Consider the following 27,635-nt stretch of genomic DNA (forward strand, 5'->3'; position numbering starts at 1 on the left):
ACTATGTTCGCAAATATAAACATGTTCAAACACCCACACACCACTGCAGTGTCAGAACAAGGAGAAGGAAAAGCAAAGCACGCTTGCCTGTTGCATATAAAAGACCATACGTACGAGTTCATTTCTCCTGTGTTGAACAGATGAGTGCAAACAGAACTTTAATATTTAATACAGCAGCTCTCTGTGCCAGTCTTGTGTAGCCCATGCAACGTGCATTATAGTGTTTTCCAGCTCTAACCCATCAGGGGAGGAGGACTGCTCAGTGAAGAACCCCCTTATCCAGTTATCCATGCTCCCCACATGTATGCAGTTGTGGCAACTGTTGCTAGGTTGGACAAGCTTTGCAGACCACTGGGAAACATCCCACTCAGCCTAAAGGATTTAGGTTGGAGTTTTTACCACATAATGTTCTCCAGTTTAGAACGCTATAATAATGAGCTGAACTGTGGTGTTTGCCATATTGGACCAAAAAATACCCAGTATATATCCTAAAGGGCACTACACACTGGACGCGCTGTGCAGGGCAGTCTCCAAAAATTCATGGTTTTCAACAAAAGTATGCACACCAGTGGTGTCATTCTGTGTCAATGGGCAGCTACGCTCAGTGACTCTGAGCACTGTTCAATTTCTCAGCGTGCCACTCAGCACTTTGCCACTACTGCAGTCAATGAAAGCCATATAGTTGTATGCAAAAGCTTTGGTTATTCTTGGTCACATGACGTTTTGTTGATTTTCCAAGCAAAAATGAGTGAAAACATCCACTACAGGGAAGAAACCTGCATATCACTGCTGTCAGAACAAAACCTCGTATCTCCGTTGTTCAGTTTTTGACATATGATGACTGAACAAAAAGAAATGGCCTAAAATCATCTAGAAAAAAGTCTGGTTCCGTTGACTTGCATTAAAAGTAAAGTACGTTTTTTCCTTCTCTGGTAAAGTTACCATTTGGGACATACAAAGTTTCGTTCCAACAGCAGCAATATGGCATTTTTCAGCAAATTTTAGTGCACAATTTTTTTTTGCCCCCTCCTAATATGTTAAATTCAGATAATACATTGTAATTAAAAAGTAATTGTGCATTAAAATATGCAGAAGTGTTAACTTCTTTTTACTTAGAAAATCAACAAAACAGGTCACATTTGACCTGGGGCACCCACACTTTTGCACACCACTGTATGGAGACTACAGAAAGGCATAATAAGAGCTGTAAATTCATTAAAGTTATAAGACTGAAGTGTAGTGTACCTGCTATGTGATCAATAATCAGTAATAACAGACTATATTTTCATATTTTTAATGAAATATTTTTTTTTCTTTAGATATAACGTGTCCTTTTCTGTTGAGCTTGTCCAACCTAGCAACAGTTGCTACGAAAGCATTTGAGAACGGAACAAGCATAGCTCAACGCAGTGCATGGGGTTATCCAGGACTCGGACAAAGAACCACTAGGATACAACTGTGAGAACTGTAGAACCACACTTCTATATGGCTGTGAGTAACGTGCTTTCTCATTGGCTCTCCTCAGACTTGGCTTGACTCCACCCACTTTCCGTACAACCCTGAGCTCCAGCACTGATCAATCAGGGTGCGGCATTTGGCATCAGACCATGCCAAATCATTATGACACCAGTGCAGGGGGGAACAAAAACACTGCCCCCCACAAACATACATCCTTAAGACTACCCCATTACCATATATATTCTCCATAACAGTGACCACCCTGCCTTCACAGGGCTGTTTCACAGCCCGCCAGCCTGCTTTGTGCAAAGCAACACCAGCTTTCTGCAAGGCTTTTGGCTGAAAGGCAGGATTAGAGGTGAACTGGAACTGTTCATATAGTGATCCACTCTTTTCTCGGGCCTCTTTAGTCTGTTAGTTCTTGGGCGAAGACCCCCTTCGGATGCAGCTTTACGTAAGGCTGGAGAGAAGTGGAGGAACGGACAAGCAAAAATAGAAAAGCTTCCTTTTTTGTAGTGAAACAATTCCTCTTCCTTCTATTATACCATCTTTCTGGATGCTTTAGTTTGAAATGACAAGTTTTGCATCCTCCACATAGACAAACACTCAACCAACGTCAAGTTTCCAGCTCATTTTTGCATGTTTGTTTGTGCAAATCAGTTAAAGAGTAAGTGGCACACTATAACCAGCAACTGCCTTTTCCACTCTGAGATGGTCTCCGCATGTATCCCTGGTCGTAGGTGAGGGGTCTGAGGTCAGCGGTGGAGTAAGTAGACGACGAGCTCGTAGGTAGACATCATGATGGCCGTGTTGGGGATCTGGCGGACCAGGTGTGTGGTCAGTCCGCGGTAAAGTGCTCTACAGCCCTCCTCCCTACACACCGTGCTCAGGGTGGTGAAGAAGGAACGGTACCGAGTGCCTTCCTCCCTCAACCGCGTCCGGATCACCTCTGCACATGCAAGAAGAAGAAGAACCATATCATCATTAGGCTGGTTCTACAATACATGATTTTGCCCCTTGCAACGAATTTTCACAATGTGAAGTGATTTTCCAGGTCGGGAGCTCGATCGGAAGCGACTGACGACGCTGGTGATCTGGTGCAGTGAGAGGAGAAACGTGGATTTTTATCCCTCTGATCGAGCTCTGAAGTGATTGGGGACCCTTCGATATTATCAAACGTTTGATATTTACGACACAAGCATTCGCGAGTCCTGTAGTGTGAAAAAGTCAGAGCTTTACTCAATGAGTGATTCAAACAACAGCCAATCAGAGAGCTAGAAGAGCAGAGAAAAATTCATAAACAGCGTAGCGGAGACAGAGGAACTGGGTGTAAAACACAGGCCAATAAGAGCCGATATCATGTTTATAATGTCGGATCCAGACGTCAAAACACTCTCTTTACAGTTTCAGCTCAGCTGCCAGTTTGTAGTGAAACATTTCTCCATCTCTCACTGTAATGTCAGCGTTTCTCACCACACATTAATCCTCAGTTTGCACTTTCGCTAAGCAGAAAAGCACAAACAGGTCCAGCAAGTTTAGCTTTGTTTGTGTCATGTGATCTGAGGAGATTTGGGAGTTTGAGTTCTTATTCATAGCACAAACTTCTGGGTTAATGTGGGTTAAACTCTCTCTTTCCCTTGTCGTCTAGTGTGAGTGCCCACACGACAAAAAAGACAGGAAATTCTGTGACAAACTGATGTTAAGTTTGTGATGCTCTCTGTTCTAAAAAATCTTAAGATTTTAAAAGTTGTGTAGTGCACACCCTGCGTTACCTTATGCCTAAGAAAAGATACCAACATTGAGCATTTGACGATTAAATGCACCAAAAGACTCTTGCGTGCAAATCTGTTTCCCATTGGACAGATTCATGGAATAGTTCAGTGACTAATGCTAATGTTGCTAACCATGAATGAAAGTGAACAGTCACCAATTAGCATTTTTAAAATAACATGCTGACTGGGGACGACTAGCTTCCATTTCGGGGTGTCTTCAATAAAATGATTACGCTGTTCTGTTACTAACAAAAAAAAGCCTTGAATTTGTGCTTGAAATTTGCTACTTCGGTACACTAGGTGGCGATATGCACCTCTTATTTCTTGATCAGGGACAAACAAGAAGTCTAACCTTCCTAACAGCGCAAACCGTATTTATTTATTCAATATTTCAAACATGAATATGCGAAGTGAAAACCTGAGAATACTGCCTGAAGCCTGAACATTCAAAATGAAGATCTTAGAATAGTGAACGAGAAACTGAATACATAAAATGAAAATGTGATAATAAAGAATGAAAACATACAAAAACTCAATTAAAAACTGAATATATAAAATGAAAACCTGAGAATATTGAGCGTCTTTCCACTCACCGTGTGGATAAGCTATACAGGTGGCGCAGGTCTTAGAAGTAGCGGCCGCCAACATCATGCACACGAAATCTGAGGCGTCTCTCGTTGTCTCGACCTCGTCGTCCATGTGCGTAGCCGCTCTGGCCTGCAGGAGGCGCCGTTTAATGTTCTCGTAGATCACAAAGTGGATGACTGTCTCTGAGATTCCGGCGTAGGACGCAGACATTCCCCGATAGAACCCCCGCAGACCGTCTGTCTGATACACTCGCCTCACGCACTCGATCGCACTCATTCGGTACTCTCCACGGTTCCTGAGTGCACAGAGAGAACAGCAACATCATTCTCCAGGAACTAATCCACTACAACTAAGTGTGATCAATCAGGGTGAACGTATTTTCATACTATAATCAAACTCTGGAGATGCAGTAACATTTGTGGCACATTAAATAAACAGTCTGTCAAAAATAAACATTAAAAAATTGGACAAAAATATGTAACATAGCTAAAAACCTAAAAATAACCAAGCTGGAATTTTATCTATACTTTTATCAAGGCTTGTCACAATTACAACATAATGGTCTAAACTCAATTATTTGGGACAGTCATTTGATTTCATCATATTCTCATCTTGAGCCAAACAAATGTAAACAAAAGAAATCACTCCTTTCTTCTCACTGTCTAGTTCTAACTTACAATGCTAAATTTTAACTGCGTGCTACAACATGTTTAGGTTTGTTACTTTACAGCTAGTACAACTAACACTAAGGCCCAGTCCCATTTCTTATTTTCACCCATACCCCTTGTTTTCAAGTGTCTCCTCGCCCCTTGGAACCGAGTTGCAAGGGGTAGTGGTTGAAATCTTCCCTATGAAATAGAACAATCCTCAAATAAATAGGATCATTACTTCATTAACAGGCTGCTAGCGCTGCTCTGTAGGCCAGTCTGCAGTGATAGCAGAGGAGGGTAAAGTTCAGCTCCTCACTGCTGGGCTTTAGTTACATTTAGGGCATCATATGCCTTCAAAGAGGGCCGACGCGATAATTAGTTATTATCACCCACCCCCAATTCTTCTTTGATATGAAGCTGAAGTCAGTTATTCGCCAGCTTCTTGAATTTTCCTGTTCCACATTAAATGGAGCAGCAGTTACATTCTGGTACTCCAAGCGTCAGAACTGCTGGACTATTTAAGGTGGAACGGGAAATTTAGCCAGCTAGCTACCACAACATCAAACTATTAGATTTTTTTTATGTTTGTTAAGACAATACAGAGGTTATCGTATTTTTTTTGTATCTTACATTTGTGGGTTTCTTTGGTCTCTTGCTCAGCCATCTTGCTGTTTTTTCTTTTTTTTTCTCATAACACTTTGTTTGGAGTGTCTCTGAAAAACCTCTGTTTGGAGCCCTAACACTTCACCCTCCATCTCAGCAAAAATCGGGACACTCTACCCCAGACGTTAGCCTTGGGCTAAGGGGTAGGGGTGAGGGGTGAAATGGGATTGGGCCTAATTTTAGCATGTATGCTTGCAGAACAAGAACTTTTCACTCACGTTTTCACAGTTTCAAGAGAAAAAACATTATCAAGAGCATCATCTCCTGTTAACAATCCAATGTAGCTGCTTTGGACTTTATTACGGCTTCATTAGTTTCATAAAATGAACAAAAAGAACAACTGAATAATTATTCACTATTTTATATAACAACTGTCAAAAACTACACAGCCTCAGCCTCAGATGCTCTGCCCAGAGAGGTACAGACCACCTGACGTCTATACACTAAGGCAGTTTCAACATTTGCATTCTGTCTGGGTATCCGGAAGTCCATGCATCAGACGTTTTTTAGCCAAATTACTCCTTTACACTAGAAAAAGCTAACTGACTACGACTAGAGGATGCAAATAAAGTCCAGAGAAGAATTCATCTACACAATCATAGGTGAAGATCTAATTTTACCTGGGAAAAACTGAAAGAGGTCAGGATTTGGGTGCTGCCAGCTAGTCCTCATACAATAATAATGACCCCAAGAGCTGTGTCTAAAGCATGGTGCTTACCTGGCGTCCAGTTGTAGGCGGGTTTTGATCAGCCAGATCGGATTGGTCGCTGTGATGGCTGTGAACCCTGATTGGAAGAAGAAATAAGATCAGCCTTTTGTACTGAAATTGCAGCAATACTGCATAAGAACAGCAAAGAGAAGAGAAGAGGAGTGCCTGCAGCTTCTAACAGCCGGGAAGGATCAGGGTGAGAAGTGAAGTTGCGAAATACTCATTCTCAAGGGGCTTTCGAGTCTCTACAGCCAGCTAATAGATGTTTATATGAACTCCTAACTCTCAATTTCTCTCTCTCTTTCTAGACAGCAGGACTTTATAATACACATGAGGTTTTGCTTTAGCTGGACGGCACCTGAAAAACCCAGAGAGAGAGAAGGAAACAGTGAGCTGGGGAAAGACGGATTCCTTTAAATCTTCTGTCCTACTTTGAGTCTCTTACAACAGATTTCTGGCTTGTGCAAGACTTTTTATGTAACAAAGTTCTCTCTCTTTTGAGATGTGGGGATGTGATGGGTGGTGCAGCCAAAAATTGTTTTTTCATGTTAGCTGGGGCTTATTATTCTGGGATGTCCCTTCATTTTTTAATAGGAAATTTTTTTAACAACCAAAGTAAACAAAAGGAAACAAAACTGAACAATATATACACTATAGAGACAAAAATATTAGGACACACCTTCTAATCATTGAGTTCAGGAGTTTCAGCCACACCCACTGCTAACAGGTGGATAAAATTAAGCACATGGGCATGCAGTCTCGACAGACAAACACCGACGAGCTCAGTGACTTCAAACATGGTGCTGTCATAGAAAGTCACCTCTGCCTCAAGTCAGTGGCCGAAATGAACGCCGCCACTGGACTCTGGAGCAGTGGAAACATATTCTGTGGAGTGACGAATCACGCTTATCTCTATCTGTCAGTCTGATGGACTATCTGGGTTTGACGAATGCTAGGAGAACGTTACCTGTCTGACTGCACTGTGTCAACTGTAAAGTTTGGTGGAGGAGGGATGATGATATGGGGTTGTTTATCAGGGGTTGGTCTAGAACCCTTAGCTCCAGTGAAGGGAAATCTTAATGCTTCAGCAGAACAAGACATTTTGGACAGTTGTACACTTCCAACTTTGTGGGAACAGTTTGGGGAAGAACCTTTCCTGTTCCAGCATGACTGAGCCCCAGTGCACAAAGCAGCTCCATAAAGGCATGACTGGGTGAGTTTGGTGTGGAAGAACTTGACTGGCCCTCACAGAGCCCTGACCTCAACCCCATCAAACACTTTCAGGATGATCTAGAACGGAGACTGTGAGCCAGACCCTCTCGTCCAACATCGGTGTCTGACCTCACAAATGCTCTTCTAGATGAATGGACAGACACTCTCCAAAATCTTGTAGAAGCTTCTCAGAAGAGTGGAAGCTGTTTCAGCTGCAAAGGGGGACCAACTCCATATTAACGCCTATTGATTTAGAATGGGATGTCATAAAGGCTCCTGTAGGTGTAATGTGTAGGTGTCCCAATACTTTTGTCCATATAGTGCAGATAAACCAGATTGGGAAATATGGACAAGAAGCCAACTTTAAAAGAAAAAAAGGAATGACATAAAAGGAAAAAAAAGATTCAAGTAAGAAAGAAAAGAAAAAAGAAAAGATAGAAGGAAAAAGGAAAGCACTGTAAATTATAACAATCACATTTCAAAAGTGGAGATAAAATTTAAGACACAAAGATGTAAACAGATAATTAGTCTATTAATACAGTACATTAACTGTAGAAATATTGAAGAAAATATTTTTAAAGTTTTCATCCACACTGTATGCATAATTATTTTATATAAAAATAACAATAAATGGTAATATATCAACTGTTTCCAAACTTTTGAACAGCAGCAAAACTGCTTCTGTGGGTTTTTTCTTTACTAAGAAATTTGATATATTAACAGTGAAAAATTTCAAAAGACGTTTCTGTCCCCAAAAGTTTCAGAGAAGTTTAGAAACGGGTTCTAAGGCAGGGGTGCCCAATTTTATCCGCTAAGGGCCTGTGTGGTTACAGGTTTTCACTCCAAACAAGCCGGAGCACACCTGACTCCACTTGGTCTTAGTCTCCAAACATTTTATCAGATGATCTCCTGCGTTGTTGTAGTGAAAACCTGCAGCCACACCGGCCCTTTGCAGATAAGATTGGACACCCATGTACTAAGGTGCGTGTTTGAGTGACAGAAAGCGATAAAGAAAAGAAAAAGCAGGTGAAAGGTAAACGGAGAGAGTGTTACCTGCTATGCCAGCAGAAAGCATGTGCACTTGAGTGGAGTCTGGAACCAGCAGGCCGTTCAGTCGCTCTTTAGCCGTAGAGTATGCAGCGAAATAGATCGCCCTGAAAAAAACAACAAAAACAAGGCATCAGTACACAAACTCAAAACACACACACAGACACAGAACATGATGTACCAGCTAAATCACTTCCAAAAAAAAATGATCAGAGGTCAATAAGGTGGGCAGACGAGTCAGCAACAAAACACTGAACACATACAGCAGGATAAACAAACACATGCACACATCAGAGTGATCTCCCTGCGCTGCACCAAGACCAACTAACACGCTCCACTAAACAAGCACATTAATGTCTCAGCTAACACAGCCCTGCCATGTGTGCAGCATTAGACAACCCTTTAATGACTGTCTTTCTGTTCTCATTAAAGCTCTGACTACAACCCTCAGCATCATCAGCACACGTCAGCTCCAGAGAGAGAGTGATCATGATGACTAAACATACTCATCCATCACTCCATCAGGACGCTGCTGAGCACACACTCCCTCATTAGGATACACAGGAGTAATGCTGCAGCTCAGAATTCACCAATGAGCTAAAGGCAGAGACCCCTTGCAATTATTCAATTACCAGTCCATTAAGTATAAGGCCATTTTTCAGTGTCAGGAAAAAAACAAAGATTAACGGAAAAATCACACAGAATCTACAGAAATGAGATATAATAGCACATTTTCAGTAATTAGTGTCTCCACTTTTGCCATTATTACAGCTTCCATTCATTTTATGAGACTTGCATTCAGTTTTTCATAGAAATCTGCACATTCAGTGATGTTGAGGTCTGGAGGGGTCGGCAACTTGCAGCTCTTTTACTGCCCTGTTGCGGCTCCACAGCAGAATTAGACTTTTAGGTAAAGATAAAAGAATCGTCCTTTGCAGTGAAACAAAGTTTTGCTGATCGTTTTAACACAGTTTAACAATAAACGGTCTTAAACGCTGGAGTTAGCTGTAGAACTGCTAATTTACCCTTTAACCCTGAAAGTTGGTGCACACTGCTGGTCACCATAGCAATGCAGACAACAGTCTCGCCTAGCTAATAGCTAACGAAACGGCAAAGAGAAAGATTTGAGACGAACATCGATAATTTGGAGATGAATGGACTTGAGTTCATCATCACTCCAGCTGGTTTCCTGATACGTTTAATCTGCAACAAGAAACTGACAAACACTAAAAAAGTCGCAAAGCTGAAGTCGCTTCTCATTCGCCAGCATTTCATTTGAATTGTCCTGTTCCACCTTAACTAGTACAGCAGTTACATTCTGGTGCCATTTAAGAAGGAACAGGAAAATTCAAATGAGAAGCTGGCGAATGAGAAGCGACTTCAGCCTCGTAAAAAGTCAAGAGATATTTTACAAGAAAATGTTCTACTTTTGTGGAAAAGTTTCCTGCTGGAGATGCGAGAAAAGTGGCTATAGCTTAAAGCAGAGCAAAGTAAGTCTGCGATTTCATTAATATTATATTTTTTAGCCTATACTAGTACATCAGCACATACTGAGACATCATTACAGCCAAGACGGTAAAATGGACATTAAAAGTTGTGGCTCCCAAAGTGGTTTGATGTTTGCTGAAAGGACAAAATGGCTCTTCTTAACATCTGGGTCGCCGACCCATGTTCTGAGATCACCAGCAGCTTGTTTGTTTCATGTGTCCATCTCCTTTTCTCAGTAAGGGCTTCTTGACAGCTACACGTCCTTTCAGACCCATAACGCTGAGTCGTCTTCTCACAGTGGAAGGATGGACAGAAACACCTGTGGATGTTTTCAGATCTGAAGCAGCTTGATTTTCTCCTCTCTCTCAAAGACGAAAGCTTTAAGTGCTGTTTATCTGATGGGGGCAGTGTTGTGTCTACCAGGTCTTCCAGGTGGTTGTTAGGAGTCCCATTTTCTCTCGTCAATCATTTTTTGAACTCCAGTTTTGGAAACGCCTGTATTTGTTTTATTTCCATTTGACTTCTCCATTTCTAATACAAGTGGACTATTTTATATCTAATCTTCTCAGAAACATCTCCCGAAAAATGAAGAACTTGTACTTTAAAAATATGACTTTTATTCAGTGCTGTATACATGTGTAAATGTCTATATATGGCTTGATTGTAAGAGTGACACTGTGTGGCAGAACTGAGGCATGGCTGTCTCATCAGTGTGGCAGCTCTATTCTCAGTTACTGAGTAACCAGAGAGAAATTCCTTGCATGCTCCAACACACTGGGTCAATAAAGCCTGATTCTCATTAGTAAATCTTAATGCTCCTGTCATGGGCTTTTATGTCATATCTAGAGAAAAAGCTGAGTCAGAAAACAACTGCATTGGATCTCCTGAAGCTACTAAGACTGCTTGATATGGATGGAATCTGTCAGTACAGTTGCTGAATATTGCAATGACGATATAAGAATCCATAAATTACCATTAAATTAGTGTGTTTTTGGCTGTGCAGCAAGATCTTATGGCAGAACTGTAATATACATACAGGTTAAAAAAAAAATATATATCAATAATTCTGTTGCAATGTATTGATTTTTCAAAACTGATTTTTCACTGTCCCAGCCTCGGACTGCCTCTTCTGAAGCTGCAGGTTAAATTTAGTCAAGTCTTGACCTCCACCACTCGACCCCATCCCCCTTACACCAACTCAGTCTCTGATGAACTTTAACCTTATTAAGAACCCTTGTTCCCCAATATGTTACACTCAAGCAAATATATATAAACTAAGTGCACTAAAATTTGCAGTGTGTTCTCTGAGGATGTATTAACTTAATTGCATGAACTACTTAAACTAACTTTTTTAGAAAATCATGTACAAAATATGTAATTTGATTAGCTGTGTTCAAACTTTTTCATACAACTGCACAAAAAAACTGCACCCTGTACAAAAAACGGCTCCATTGTTAATATAAGCCTCTAAAACACACCAGTTCACACTAGACACCCCACTAGACACACTACTTTATACACTGCCCAACAAAAGTTTGCTCTTTTTTGTTTTTTGAATTTTATTAAATTCATGTTTCATTTTTACTGTTAATTTTCAGTTAAGTTACAAAAATATACCTACACTCCTAGAAAAATACTGTACCTTTCAGGGTACAAATGCTGTTGCTGGGGTGGTACCCCAGGGCTACACCTACTGACTTTTAATTAGGGTACATAAATGTACTACTTTCCACTGCAGTTCTATTTGCAGTATGCACAAGTATGCACAAATCCCACTGAACTGGATATAAGCAATACCAACTCTGTTTTTGATCAACTTATTAAGAGCATGCATGAGAGAAAGTGTTTGTCCACAAACGACTGAAGATGAAGGCTATCCCTGTATTTGTGTGCTTAGTATGATAAATACGGGCTGTTTCTAGCAGAACCACAGCGTGTTTGTACAGCTCTGCATACACCCGAGGCCATAAACATACCAGCAGCTGGGTGTGCTGTTCCGTACGCAGGCAGCACGTGTGTACATTACTGCTGATTGACGTTGGGATTATAGTGTGAAAGAAATGAAGCTCTCACAAGCCGGGCTGGTTTATTTGCTTTCATTTTCAACACAGAATCAGAATCAGAATCACTTTTTCGGTCAAGTATATTTGCCTTCACACAGAATTTGTCTTGATGAAACTGAAGCGAACGTGAATCAGTGCCTTAAAGAATACCTCAGACTTTTTCAGCTCAATCTACAAAAACAGAAGCAACTGACTTTAAATGTACTTATAATAGAGGAGACTGGGAAAGTGTCAACTGACTGCCATAATAAGCCAGTTTCATGTATTTTTTTTTTTAAATAAACTTATAAAACAAACTAGCAGGGGAAGTTACTGCCTGTGATAGATGGATGTCTGATACAGATCCACCAGGTAAAAAATGGAGTTGAAAACGTGTGAAATTTTCAGCCTAATCCTTAATCACAGTAGTGCTGAGTCATCCAGTGCTGTGCTTGTAAAGAGGGGGTATTTACCTGGAAGGGGCGACTCCTACTAGATTGGGGCCCAAACCTCTAAACAAAGAACGAGGTCCCTCCTTCTCCAGGATTAACCTGAGAGAGAGAGAGAGAGAGAGAGAGAGAGAGAGAGAGAGAGAGAGAGAGAGAGAGAGATGGTGTTAAATAAACATCAAATCTGTAGAAATACACATATAAATACACATATATTCTCTCACAAAGCTTAAACCTAGTTTTGGGCCCAATCTCATTTCACCCTTTGCCCCTACATCTTTTTTTTGTTGAGATAGAGGGGTAGAGTGAAGTGTTAGGGCTACATGGCCCTCCAAATGGAGGTTTTTCAGAGACTCACTCCAAACAGAGAGTTATGAGGAAAAAAAAAAAGAAAAACCGGCAGGATGGCTGAACGAGAGACCAAAGAAACCCACAAATATGAGAATTTACTCCATTAAAGAATTACAGTACCCACTGTATTTTCTTAGTTTAGCGTCATTTCAGTGTATTATGGTAATAAAAATCTCGATAGTATGCTGATGTCTCGGTATCTAGCTAGCTGAATTTCCAGTTCCACCTTAAATGCTGCAGCAGTTACATCCTGGCGCCTCAGGCATCAGAACTGCTGCACCATTTAAGGTGGAACGAGAAATTTAGCTAGCCAGCTACCGAGACACCAGCATATTACGACCGATAGCTGACTTCAGCTCCATATCACTGAAGACTTAGGGGTGGGCGATAATAAATTATTATTGCATCCCCCTCCCTCTGAAGGCAAATGATGCCCTAACTGTAACTAAAGCCTTTTATTGTTCTGCAGTTCTTATAAAAAGGTACTTGTGTCCCTTTCGTCTGGGAAAGAAAATACAGCATACCTTTAAAACTCATTTAAACTTCAAAATTGGACCTTAAGGACCATGTTGAACCTTTAAGGGGACACTTATTTTGTTTGTACCTGTTTTTTATTCATATAAAACAGCTATAACCTAATTCTTTGTGTACATTTGATATATTCAAAGTGTCTTTCTTAGTATGACGAAGTTCTACCAAAACAGTCCCCAAACTTTTGACGGTATACAAAAATCCCATCAAACTGGATATGAGCCACTACAGCAGCCTCTCATTTTTAAAGGGTGTGGCTGATTTAGTAAGATTAAGGTGTCAGTCAGCACCATGGTAGTATGTTCTTACACAAACACATAAGCGACTATTACCACAGGGACGAGCTCAGCGCGGCACGTTCACAGGCTCACATTCAGCACAGTGTGTTCAGGGTACAGCCGCCAATCCTGAACGTGCTTAATGCAACTAAATGCACTAAAATGGCCATTTTAAAAATCTCAACAAATCTGTGGGTCAGCTGTTTTTATTTCATTTTGCCGTGACTCCAATGGGCCACTGTTTATACAAAATATGCCAAAGGTGCAACAGCAAAATAGGCACTGAATACTTGAACTATTCAAAAATAATTTAAAATAAAATTATACTGTTTTATATAAAACAACAGGCTACATTAGCTGCAGATAACCAGTAAACCTCTCTTCAAGTGTCCTAAGGAGGAAGGTTTTTATAACCTGCCTATTTGCCTGAACTAGACACCTGGCATCTTTTCTTTATGTGTAACTACTGGCCCACGGGCCTTATGTTTGACGGGGCTTAATGTGTTTAAATATTCGTATATCGTTTAAACAAACTCATCACTCCTGTTCAACAAACCTGTGATTTGTACAGCATTTGCTTTAAACATCCTGAGGTGCTTCCAAGAAAACCATGTCTGTATAGTACTGGTGTTATAACATACTATGAAGTGCCTCGGAGGAAGTATATCGCTGCTGTTGTAAAAAAAAAACCCTTGTCTCAACTTCAACATGGTAACTTTACAGGAGAAGGAAAAAACCTTCTTTACCTTTAATGTAAGTCACTGGAATCAGATTTTTTCCCAAGCCATTTTAGCCGTTTCTTTTGGTCCAATCATCATGAAATTTACACCCAACGTAAAGGGCAACACGCATTTTCAAATAGCGTCAAAAATGAAAAAACGCCAAAAATGGACATACAAGATTTTGTCCCGTCAGCAGCGATATGGACCCTTCACCCTACCAGCTTGGTAGCATCATGCGATAGGGAAAGATCAGCTAGTGTGAGGAATTTGACACGATTAAACTGAAGAGAACAGTGGATAAAAAAAATACACAAAAAGGTCTTGATTCTACAGAGCTCTGATTTCATACTGCACAGAGCTGGGTGTCCCAAAAGCACCACAGCACAAATAAATGGTAGAGCGAGCATCACACTAAACACTCTCTCTGCCAGTTAAGACCATGCTTTTGGGAAACTGGGTTTGGCTCAGACAGAATATTCTGAAATTTTATTTCAAGACAAACGATTGGAAAGTAGCATGTTCTTATGCAAATTAGTGATCTGATAAACTGTAGCTGCGCTATAAAACAAAAAACAATCAACTCCCACATACAAAACCTGATATACACTCAAAAAAGATGGTTCTTCTAGGGTTTTTAGTAAAGAAAATGCCTCTATATAGAACCATAAACACTCAAAGAACCCTTTGCATGATTAAAGGGTTCTTCGTATTGTGAAAGTGTTCATCAGATTGATGGAGAACGCGCTGTAGATGGTTCTACATAGAACCTTTTTTAAAATCTTTGGGTCAAATAACAGTGAAATGCCTTTTTGAAGCCGTTTCAGCCCAAATCGCCACAACAAAGAAAGATTTTTCCCACTAAAACCTTCAATAACAAGGCGATCTTTCTGACCCAGATTTGACCAGTGAATTCAAACCAGTTTTTGAAACACTGGCCTGTTTTCCAGTTTAAGGTTTACAGTTCTCTCCTTTTTCCTGTAGATAAGAGCCTGATCTTCTATGATGGGAAATAACTGCCCGGGGACGTTAAACCAGATGGCCACCATGTGGACGGACTGACCTGGAAGTCCTTTGATTTGCTCCAGCTGTTAAGTATGTTAATCACAATCTGTATGTGATTAACACAATGAACTCTGTGTTTGATATGATTAAAATGTCGGTACTTTCTGTACCGTCCAACTGCCTCGTAGGACACTCGTTTGCCCATTTCCGATTACTGTAAACCTGTTGTGATTCCTACTTTCTACTTCGCCACAACTTCCTGGATGTTTTCGCCTTCTATTTTCTACTTTTCCATCACTTCACAGTCATTTTGCCTTATAATACCTACTTTTCAGTTACTTTTTAGGTGCTTTTCCACTTTTACTTCCTACTTTCTTATTACTTTATATCCGTTTTGCTTCACATGTCCTTCTTCTCTATTACTTCTTAATTTCTGCTTTTCTATTAAACTACAGTTGTTCTGATTCCTCTGTCCTGCTTTGTCACTTCATAGCTGTTTTGATTCCGACTGCCACATGCATGACAATCGTTCACACCCTTTTGTAGCTGCTCTTTTTACTGCGCTGTTATAAAAAAACGGCAGTAAGAAAGCTGAGGGAGTGTTTAATCTTGCAGTGTCTTTTCTGGTCCAGCACTGAGCACATGCGCCAAATTTAGGACATGTTCCACACTGACAACGACAGCTCTGAAATGAACCGTCACCAGGCACAAGGCTTATTACTGAACTGTCAAGCCATAATAGCCTGTGGAAACAGTTTCGATATCAATTTGGTTGCGAAACAGGAGTTTCTGTAAGTTACCATACACCAGCCTCTTTCCTGCACCTACACTGTATATGGTCTATTATCAGGCCGTCAGGCTCTAACAGCCAGTGGAAACACCTTTAACCCTTTTATGCCAAGCAAAAAAGCCGCCGTTTGATCAATTCTGCTTTGATATTGTGATTTCTCAGTGCTTTTCTTGCCTTTGTTCTAATATGTGAAAATCAGGATCTAACAAAGCAAGAAAATGTAGATTTTTATTTTGCTTGGGACCATTTTGAGCAAGCAAATACATGAATATGGATGCACTACACACTTTGGTGGCCTTTTAAGGTGCTTTTCCACTGCACGGTACGGGCTCAACTTGACCCGACTCGCCTTTTTTGGTTAGTACCTGGTACTTTTTTGGTACCATCTCTGTCGAGGTTCTGAGTGAGCTAAGCAGATACCAACAGGTGATGTAAAAACTCTACAGACCACTGACTTGGTCAGAGAGAAGATTAAGATTAAGAGTGACCCTTATTAGTCCCACAATGGGGAAATTTCACCCCCGCATTTTAACCCATCCGTGCAGTGAAACACCACATACACACTAGTGAACACACACACTAGGGGGCAGTGAGCACACTTGCCCGGAGCGGTGGGCAGCCCTATCCGCAGCGCCCGGGGAGCAGTTTGGGGTTGGGTGCCTTGCTTGAGCCATGAGAATCGCCTTGTCATCTGAACTCTGATGTAGTGTTTCTGAAACTCTCCAGTTCTTTTTCAGCAGTTTTTTCACTTTAGTGATATCAACCGTTTTCCGTACAAAAAATTGTCTCCTTCACCTCTCAGTTTCAATTGCCGTCGCCATGGCGACCAGCTACATTGAAGGTGTACTACATCTGCAGTGGAAAAGCTAAGTAGCTGGAAACAACAGCGTACCATGCAGTGGAAAAGCGGCTTTACTGTTACCCCGGTTAAACAAAATCATTGATAAGTGTTCGATAATGAGGTGAATCGTGTTCTGAATGTGTTCGCACTCATCAAGAAACAGTGCAACAATAAAGGCAGCACGGAGCTTCTTTTACACAGTGATAGGAAACACAGTCACTCACAGAAAGCTCCAGTTCCACATGGTGATCCATTTTACTGACCAACGTCACTGGCATGCTTACCACCTACTCTGGGAGCAGCTTTAATCAGTCAAAGGAGGGAAATACTCTGAATGAACTGCCGGTAAGAGGTTGAGAGTATTTAGGGAGTGCCAGGTAGCTACTAGGCCTATACGATAACATATCAGGGTTGTTTACCACTCCTTGCGGTACTTTGATAGCGGTGAAACGGGACTTGGGAAGAGAGCCATGCAATGGCTGAGATGTAAACAGAGTCATTCAGAGTGGTTTGGTGTGAAACGGTTTACAGTAGAGAAACTTACAGACTGATTTCTTTACAGTGGTGCTGACAGGAACCAGGGGTCACAGTGTTTACAACTCAAATATGGCCATTTTATTTATTATCCAGAACCACCAGCGAACCCACACATGTCTGAGTTTTATATGTATTGCTGATGATGGTAACATAGTGGTGAATCTGAAAAAAATTAGCTTTCTTTTTGGATTATTCTGGCTTGAAATGCCCTGCATGTGCCTCTCCGCCATGAACAGATCTTTAAAAAAGCATTTTCTCTCTAAACTGTCATAAAATGATGTCATCAGACAGTGCATTAAAAACCATTTTATGTATTAGCTTTCTGTGAGGGAGCTTGTAGAACCATGAAACTCCTCAGACGTCCGGTTCCTATCACCACTGCTGAGAATGATTCTGACTCAGCAAGTTTCTCTAGATCAGAGTATCAAACCACTCTGAATGACTCTGTTTACATCTCAATGATTTTATCATGCAAAAAATGCACATTATTTACTGCTTTTTCCTTCTCCTATAAAGTCACCATTTCAGAGATGTGTGTCTTTATTACGACAGCCACAAAACATTTATGTCTGTCATCCATTCTTCACACATTTCTCTCTTTTCATTTTCAAAGTGGTATATTCAGCTAATCCTCATGAGCCAAACAGTTTGGCTCTCATCAGACTCCGAACTGAAAAAAGGCGAACGGATGGTTCCTGTGTGAGTGCAGGGATTGGCTGGGAAAGGGGGAGTGTAGCAGCGAGATTCCAAAAAGAACAGACTCTTTCATGCGAAAGAGCAAAGAGGAAAGAGTGAGAGAAGAGAAGGAGAATTAAATATGGAATGTAAATAAAGAAAGTCTATCTGAGCAAAAATAAACAAGACTGAAGGGCAAAGCACGGAGTCGTCATCCAAATCATGACTTTGTCAAACACGCGACCCAAATTTCTCACATAATCTCTGGCTTAACTTTCAGCAGTGAGGTCTCAGCCAAAAGGCAGATGGACCAGCCACTGGAGTATAAAACAGTGAGGAAGCTGGCTGCGTCTACAGCCTCACACCTACTTCCTTACAGTCTGAATGCTTATATCAGGAGTCGGCAACTCGCGGCTCTTTTACTGCCCTGTTGAGGCTCCACAGCAGAATTAGATTTGTAGGTAAAAATAAAATAATCCTCCTTTACAGTAAAATAAAGCTCTGCTGATCGTTCAACACAGTTTAACAATAAATGGTCTTAAACTCTGGAGTTAATGTAGAACTGCTAATTCACCCTTTAACCCTGAAGGTTGGTGCACAGACTGCTGGTCACCATAGCAATGCAGACAACAGTCTAGCCTAGCTAGTAGCTAACGAAAAGGCAAACAGAAAGATTTAAGATGAACATCGATAATTTGAAGACGATCTGACATATTTGTGTTTATAATCACTCCAGCTGGTTTTCCTGATACGTTTAATCTGCAACGAGAAACAGACAAACACTAAAAAGTCACGAGGCAGAAGTCAGTTTCTCGTTCGCCAGCTTCTTGTTCGAATTCTCCTGTTTCACCTTAAATGGTGCAGCAGTTACATTCTGCAGTCTTACATTTAAGGTGGAACAGAAAAATTCAAACAAGAAGCAGGCGAACTTTTTGAGGAAAATGTTCCTGCCAGAGATGCGAGAAAAGCATATAAAAGCAGAGCAAAGTAAGTCTGTTTTCGTTTAAATCATACTGTTTAGTCTATACTACTACATTAGCACATACTGAGACATATTTACAGCCAAGATGGTAAAACGCTACTTCAATAAAATGGATATAAAATGTTGTGGCTCCCAAGGTGATTCGATCTTTGTTGAAAGGACAAAATGACTCTTCTTCACGTTTGGGTTGCCGACCTCTGGCTTATACAATCAAGTAAGCTCTAGATGGTCAATAACAGCAGGACTGAGACACGACTTGCTGGCTACTTTAAAGTGGTAGTCTGGCAAAAAAAATCTACAAATCTAAAAAAAGTTACAGTTTCCCTTCACCGCAAATGTAGTCGATCCACCAAGAAATGTTTGGTGTCTGAAGTCTGCTTCTTTTGTTTTGTACTGGATCTACAAAGTTGATGTGGTGAACAAGCAATGGAAAATTATATGCCACCTGTTATCAGCAAGCAAACTGCACATACTGCATGCCTAAATTTAGGGATCACGATTCTGATCTGATAAGAATCTGTAGACTTTTTGCTCAAGATTGCAATCAGCAAACAGCCAATGTATCATTTTTTTTGGCTGATCTGTGTGAATAATGTAGATCAGGTTAGCGAACTGTGTATTTGAATGCTGCTGCTACACCTGAACCAAAAGGTCGTAGCATAATTATACACGACTCTTTAGACTAAATAATCAGTCGTCTCTTACCTTCCACGTAGCACTTGATTTGACTGATGTTACTTAAACAGGGAACTAGTTTTCTGGAATTTAAAATGGCCCATTAAGTCCAAATAATATTATTCAAAGTGTGGCTTTGGCTAATAGAAAGTACCGGAAATGTGCAAGAGTGTTTCACATGTTTCACAAGATTCCAGCCAAGTAGACTGCAATAAAACTGGAATCAGAATCTGCCATAAAAATGAATGATCGGTATATCACTATCAAAATCACACTTGCCTCAAAGCATGTCAAGCTGGTAAATATTCTCAAATAGACTTGCTTGCGAGCTTTCTGACAACGTAGGGACGTATTAGCCATGTCTCAAAGCCAAGGAGGCAGCTGTGGAAGGCTGCCCTCTTTTTTGTAGGATACTTCAAATGAATTTGAGAAATTCTGCCTTCGTTCGTGAAAAATAAAGATTCACCCACAATCCTTCACACGCAGCATAAAATCTGCTTGGAAAAAGGTGGAAACAGCGGTGAATGGTGAGATGTTGTGGTGACACTGAAATTAAATTTAATAAAAAGTAAAAAGTAATTTAATTTTTTTTTGCTTGTCAGAGGAGCGTTCATACACCAGGGCCTCTCATACCTCGACTGCAGCCTTCAGTTTGATATATACTTACCGTAATAGGTCAGGGATGTTTAACTCTGGACCTGGGGGCTGGTTTTTAGCTCAGTCTGATGATTTCCCTATTCAAACAGACATGATACAACTCCTCTGTTTACTGCCAGGTTTAATGGGTGTGTTCGAGTTTGAGGTCAATCACCAAACTGTACTGGAAACTGGACCCCCAGGACCGGAGTTGAACACGCCAGTTATGGACAAATAGAATAGTATAGTTCGTTGCATGACTCAAAACAGTAGTAGCAGCTATACTTAAACCTGAGGTGTCATTATTTGTTAGCTACATCAGCCTCGTAGCTCCAGACCAAAACTAAAGTAAACTTCAGACACTGAACACTAAATGTCTTTGGAGTGAGGGGGGAAACTTCTTTAGATTCGGTCAAGAGGTTTCCTCGATTAGCACAAAAAACCCACTGAGAATAATTATAGTACACATACTTGAGGCAGTGCAGGGGTCCAGGTGGGGCCATTCGGGCTACGCCAGCTCCGCTGACTGTGCTGAGCTGAACGCTGGATATGTAGAGCGTTATTGTGGAAGACTGCAGCCTCGTCTTCACCACCTCCAACGGGCACGTCAGTATAGCGCCCACTGTTCCCCCACATCTACAGAAAAGACACGGAGAGAGAAAAACAATGGTTACACAATATTCTGGCACCATCCAGAAACTGCTGTAAGACCAGGGCCTCCTAGACACGCGTATCCAGGAAGACGACGAAAGAATGTAAAAAGGAATAAGAGCAAGAAAAAGTGACATGTCATGCTGACCAAGTCACCCAGCCTCGCACTTCAATTCTTCTTTTTGTTGCAGGTGGAAGACTCAACATGACTGTGCACTGAGCTGCCAGTTTATTAGGTACACCTACCTTATGCAATCAGGGGCCATTTTATCAAAAATACCAACATAGTACCAACAAACACTTATACCAACATACAGGTGGGCAACATGGCAAAAACGCTAAACACAACGATTTTTATTCAATATTTGGCACCAAATTCAGTTAAACGGGACAAATTTTTCTCTCTTCTTAATAAAACAAGCAGTTGGTCCGTGTTCTACACACTTAAAAAAGACAGTTCTTCAAGGATTCTTTTATAAAGAAAATGGTTCTATATAGAACCATGAACACTCCAAGAATCCTTTGCATGCTTAAAGGGTTCTTTGCATCATGAAGGTTCTTCAGATTGATGGAGAATGTGCTGTAGATGGTTCTATACAGAATCATACTGAAAAAGGTTTCTATATAGCACCAAAAGGGGTTCTTCTATTATTACAGGTCTGACATCGTAACACTAGAAGAATGCTTTTTGGTGCTATATAGAACCCTTTTCAAAAAGGTCCTATGTAGAACCATCCACAGCACATCAATCTGAAGAAACATTTAACAATGCAAAGAACATTTTACAGAACCGTTTGCTTTACTAAAGAAAGAACCATCATTTTTAAGAAGGTACAAGTACTGATGAGATCCACAATATGTTCAGAAAAAGCATATCATACTGTACTGTGACACAATTTATCATGATAACGATATGTATTTTCATACTGCCCAGCCCCACACCAACACCTCACATGATACCATGCTGTGTTGAGAACGAACCACCACTCAAACAATAACCGATCTGATCCCAATGTTAGAAATAATCCAAGGAAAAGACCAAAATGGCCTTGAAATGAAACATTTTCCCCACATAAAACTTAAGTACAGACACAAAACCCAAAATTGACCCAAAATTAACTTAAAAACGCCTTAGTTATTAACTAGTTATCCAAGGGTTCTTTGGGAAAGGCAATGGCTGTAGAACTGTGACAACTCAAAGAACCATGGTTCTTCTCCATGATGGAAGACCTGCTGAAGAACTGCTTTTTTAAAATGGCCTAAATCGAAATGCAGCAAATCACTATAAATGAACTAAATGTACTAAATACATATGTTTGAATAGTTATTATACGACAACAGGCAAGAATTTCAGTACTTTCAAGCACTTAAACAGTACTATTTCCAACCCTGGCTGGCCCCTTTTCCAATGATGGATGGGGTAAAATGGGGGCTGATAAACTGTGCATCAACATTCAGGCTACAGTCAGCAGTGGTAAACCTACGAAGTGCACCAATATGGTAGGTGTTTCTGATAAAATGGCCAATAAGTGTAGGTACAAGGCAGGTGAGGTACGAACTGCATTGTGCTCACCTCAATGAGGAACTGCACTAAATACAGTGCAATTCGAATAAAGAAAGCGAGGCTACGCTGAACGTGCTGAACGACTGACGAAAATCTGTTCAAACCTAAACAAACAGTCAGCTGTATTTTATAAACCCTCAGATTTCGGTGTAACGCCAACACACAAATGAGAACAGGCGCTGAGAAACTGGAGACAATGTGCTTTTAAGTAGCACGTCAAAGTTTTAGTTGTTCTACTCGGGAGCACTGCATGCCTTGGCATGCAGATCTGGGTCAAAAACAAAAACGCAATCTTTCGCTCCTGCTTTGTCAACAAACAGAGAATCGGAAAAAAGTCTTGTGACCAACACAAAACCTTCCAACTGGCCCGAGGCTTGTTTCACGAAGCAGGAGTTTAAGCTTAGTCTGAGCATATCTTGGGTTCACGATGGTGGACCACCCTTTACCAGGCTACATTACCACGGTAATATATGCTGCAATCCTACCCTGCTCCAAAAAAGCAGTTAATACCCCAACAAGCGACATTACAAATGCTTTTCTTTCTACATATTTACACAGCACCATTTCTCCTTCCTTAAAAATAAACCGCTCGACTCCTTTTACACGACTGGCTGTTCATAATAATCTTCACCCTTTTCCTTGTTACGTGGGATAACAGGAAAAGCCGTTAAGCTCGTAAGTTGCTCGTCAGATTCATGTTTAGAGGGAGAAAATAAATTAAACGCCCAACAAAAGTTAATTACTATTATGCGCTGATGTGTTCACTGGAGCAGACGTTACACCTCCGGCTGTCCTGGATTGTGTATCAGCTCAGGCAACCACACCTGTCTAAGTTTAGATGCTCAGCAGGCACATAAAGCCTACATACCAATCAAAACACAGATGACTGCCATGCATTCAAGTTCACTTATAAGAGGACTACCAGTAACTGAAGCCGATCTGTTCCTCATAGTGAAACCATGTGCCTAAAATAAACAGGGCTTCTTTTTAGCACAGAGCATGCTTTGCATGAATGGACTTGACTGACCTGGAGAACCAGATCACTGCCTGGACTGGTTGAACTGTGTTGTGGATTTGGCTCAATATCTTAGCGAAAGGAAGAAACACTAGGATGACGCAATAGAAGCGAAAGGAGCTTCTGCACACCGCAGCCTTGGGCCCAGTCCCATTTCTTCTTTTTACCTCTACCCCTTCTTTTCCAGTGTCACCCTAACCCCTTGGAACTGAGTTGCAAGGGGTAGTGGTTGAAATCTTGCCTACGAAATGGGACCCTCAAATAAACAGAGCACTACTTCTTTAACAGCTACTAGCGCTGCTCTGTAGGCGACCCTGCCAGTCTGCAGTGACAGCAGAGGAGGGTGAAGTTCAGCTCCTCACTGCTGGGCTTTAGATACATTTAGGGCATCATATGACTTCAAAGAGGGGGGATGTGAAAGTGATTCATTATCACCCACCGCTAATTCTGTGGTGATACGAAGCTGAAGTCAGATATTCACCAACTTCTTGTCTGAATTTTCCCGTTCCACCTTAAATGGCGCAGCAGTTACATTCTGGCACTTCAGGCGTCAGAATTGCTGGACTATTTAAGGTGGAACGGGAAAGTTAGCCAGCTAGCTACCACATCAGCATTTTTATGCTTGTCATGAAGAAAACGACCATAATACATTGAAACAACATTAAACTGAGATAATACAATGATCATCGTAATTTTTTAATGGAGAAAATTCTCACATTTGTGGGTCTCTTTGGTCGCTCGCGCAGCCATCTTACCCGTTTTCCTTTTTTTCTCATATCACTCTGTTTGGAGTCTCTGAAAAACCTGTTTGGAGGACCATGTAGCCCTAACACTTCACCCTACCCCTCTATCTCAACAAAAATTGGGACACCCTACCCCTAGACGTGAACGCGCAAAACAGGGGGCTAAGGGCTAAGCGGTAGGGGTGAGGGGTGAAATGGGATTGGGCCTTGGAGTGAGTGTTCAAGTGAACGCAAATGTGCAGAAAACTAAATAAGTTAAAAGTTACGTCCCTCACCCCAAATGCTGATCAGCCAAGACATGTTCGGAGTCTATAATAGAAACTTTCCATAAGCTTCCATTACTTGTTAGGGACATTAGCCTTGTAGCTTCAGTGCAGAACGAATGAAGCACATTTCACACACCAAACATGTCTTGGTGGATCGTGTTTGGAATAAAAGGGGTATAGTACATTATAATACTGCGGTACTACAGTAATACATATCTTTGCTGTCAGGACAAAACCTCGTATCTCCAAAATGGTGACTTTACAGGAGAAGCAAAAAGCATACTTTACTTTTAATGTAAGTCAATGGAACCAGACTTTTTCCAAGTGAACGTAAGATGGTTACACCAATATATTCCTGTTGTTGGAACAAAACCTCATATCTCCAAAATGAGAACTTTACAGGAGAAGGAAAAAACATACTTTACTTTTAATGTAAGTCAATGGAACCAGACTTTTTCCCCAAGTCATTTCGGGCCGTTTCTTTGGTCCATTCGTCTTGAAATTCACATACAATGTAAAGGGCAACAGGTATTTTCAAATTATGTCAAAAACTGAAAAACGACAAAAATAGAGGTACAAGGATTTGTTCCGACAGCAGCGATATAGTACATTCAAAAACGACACGGAACACGTTCTGAACTGTTTTCTGGTTTCAGTAGAACATACACACTCAGTTAGAGCCTCGGGTGAATATTACTGACAACTGAAGAATTGAGATTCTGTATGAAGTACAGATCAATCTAAAATGGCTCTGTATTCCCTGTTAAGTGCACTACAGGGCCCAACTAGTGCACTCAGTGTCCAACAAGACGTACTGGGACTCAGCCTGTTTCTTCTCCTCTAACACACCCAACTGAACTCCTGAGTGTTACTCACAGTACTTTAACGACTGCCTCTCGCAGAAGCTCGGGAACTTAGATATGAGTCAGCATGCATATTACTGGACGTTTAACTGCGTATAAACTATCTAACTTACATGAAACTACTTTTATTGTATCGTATTATTATTTATCCACATATTTATTTTGTTAATTTATTCACTGGTTTTACCAATATATGGTTGCTACTGGAACAAAACCTTGTATCGCCATTTTTGTCATTTAGTACTTTTTACAGAATCTAAAACTGCTAACTGACCTTTACAGTGTGCCGAAATTTCATGATGAATGGACCAAAAATGCCCTTGAAATTAAACATTTTCCCAACATAAAACTTAAGCACAGACACAAAACCAACTTCACGCCTAAAAACTAACTATCCAAGGGTTCTTTAGTACAGGCAATGGCTATAGAACTGTGACAACTCAAAGAACCATGGTTCTTGATAAAATGGTTCTCGTCTATGACGGACGATCTGCTGAAGACCTGCTTTCAAGAAATGGCTCAAGTCGAAATGCAGCAAATCACTATAAATGAACTAAATGCAATGAATATGTATGTTTTGAATATTTATTATATAACATTAATTAAGAGACATGAGCATTTCTGTAAAAAATGCCCCATCAAACACACTCAGTGTTAACAAAAAATCTTACCTCCATTTTTGTCGTTTTGTACTTTTTTACAGAATTTTAAAAAACTAGCTGAACTTTACAATGTGCCACAATTTCACGATGAACGGACCAACAAAAATGCTCCAAAAGTGCTTGGACAACAATCTGGTTCCATTAACGTCCATTCAAAGTAGAGTATGTTTTCTCCTTCTCCTGTAAAGTTACCATTTTGGAGATACGAGGTTTTGTCCCGACAGCGGCGATATGAGGGTATCTTATGTTCTTTTGTGTATTACCTATTTTACATATTTTATGCATTCCTAAAATGGGCAAAAATATCGCTGCTGTTGGGACAAAAATCATACCTCCATTTTTGTCCAAAAGAAATGCCCCAAAATGACACTGGAAAAATTCTGGATCCATTGACTTACATTGAAAGTAAAGTGTGTTTTTTCCTTCTCCTGTAAAGTCACCATTTTGGAGATACGAGGTTTTGTTCCGACAACAGCGACATATAGGTTTAACCATCTCACGTTCCTTTGCGTATTTCATATTTTGCATATTTTATGCACCTGAAATGGGCCCTGTGGGGATAATTAAAGTTGAACCGAACTTTAGTTATGAGGTGTTGAGCAGAATAAGCGTGGGAATTGAGGTAAAGTGCCAAATCTTCCAAGTCTTGAGTCCAACAGCCCTGATCTGGACATCAAACTGGTTTAATAACACCATTTACACTGGGACAAGTTATTATTGAAGCAATAACTCACCTGTTGGCCGGACAGATCATGTTTATTAGTGTTATTTATATACTTACTGGTTTAACCAATTTAATTAACCAATATTATTAATTAACCACCAATATGATGCAATTTGTTCTTATATTATTTTGTGCATTTTATGTTTTGCATGTTTTAAAAAGAGTCTGTGGGGATAAATAAAGCTGAACTGAATGCTTTGGTTATGAGGTGCTGACCAAAAGCAGAAGTGGGAAATGAGGCCAAGCGCCAAATCTTCCAAGTCTTGAGTCCAACAGCCCTGATTTAGACTGCAAACAGGTTTAATAATGTAATTTACATTGGAACAAGTTATTAAAGCATTATCTCACGTGTTGGCCACCCAGCTCAGTTTAGTCACGTACTAACTGGGGTGAGACAACGTGTTTGCAGTCACGTTGACCTTCTTGTCCACCCCACTCTCCATTTTACTGTCCCTATGCTGAGCTTTCTGCACTTTTACGTGCATAAACACCGACCTATAGCTGTTACTGAGCACCAGAGTCACCAGCTGCCTCGTGGCAGTTAAACGAAGCTGAGGCTTGTTGAATCTTGACCTTTGCCTCAAATATAAGCAAATTAGCTTAGCTTAGCTACAAGACTGCATGACCACAGCCCTGTCCTGAGCTAAAGTTACTCACCCTCCAGCAAAGAGATGAACCAGTGTGTCTCTTTGGCTCATCTTCACACATATTCCCCGGAGCTCCGCAGGTCAGCGAGGTGGCGGCAGAGCTGAAGCCGCAGAGGGCGAACCCAAACTCGGCTAACTTCACTTCGACCACCGCTGCTTCTGGAGCTTCAAGAAAACGAGGATATTTGTGCTCCTTTGCGATATAACCTCCGAGTCGTCTGCATGAGGGGGTGAATATGGCCTCGCTGTGCGGCTACATGCCATTTAAGCGAAAAAACCTTAAAAAAATAAAACAAACACGTTTCCAACTTCACCCCCGCCTCCAACTCAACTCACTCCCGCTGTTCGTTTACACTGTAGTGACTCGCGCACGAATCGTTTGTTTTTGAACAAGTGACTCGA

General features: G+C 40.8%; 1 protein-coding gene across 1 annotated transcript; it reads right to left on the minus strand.

Annotated features, from left to right (window-relative positions):
• Positions 1-1,011: 1,011 nt before the first annotated feature.
• On the minus strand, positions 1,012-27,580 carry LOC118804686 (solute carrier family 25 member 36-A-like). Its single transcript, XM_036565271.1, has 7 exons — positions 27,244-27,580; positions 20,570-20,734; positions 12,103-12,180; positions 8,106-8,206; positions 5,850-5,916; positions 3,824-4,113; positions 1,012-2,407 (listed from the first exon to the last, which is right to left on the minus strand). The coding sequence occupies exons 1-7, from the start codon at positions 27,282-27,284 to the stop codon at positions 2,214-2,216; spliced, it is 936 nt and encodes a 311-aa protein (XP_036421164.1). The 5' UTR covers positions 27,285-27,580; the 3' UTR covers positions 1,012-2,213.
• Positions 27,581-27,635: the final 55 nt, after the last annotated feature.

Source organism: Colossoma macropomum, unplaced genomic scaffold (genome assembly GCF_904425465.1).
Source record: "Colossoma macropomum unplaced genomic scaffold, Colossoma_macropomum, whole genome shotgun sequence".
In the NCBI taxonomy this organism is placed as follows: domain Eukaryota; kingdom Metazoa; phylum Chordata; class Actinopteri; order Characiformes; family Serrasalmidae; genus Colossoma; species Colossoma macropomum.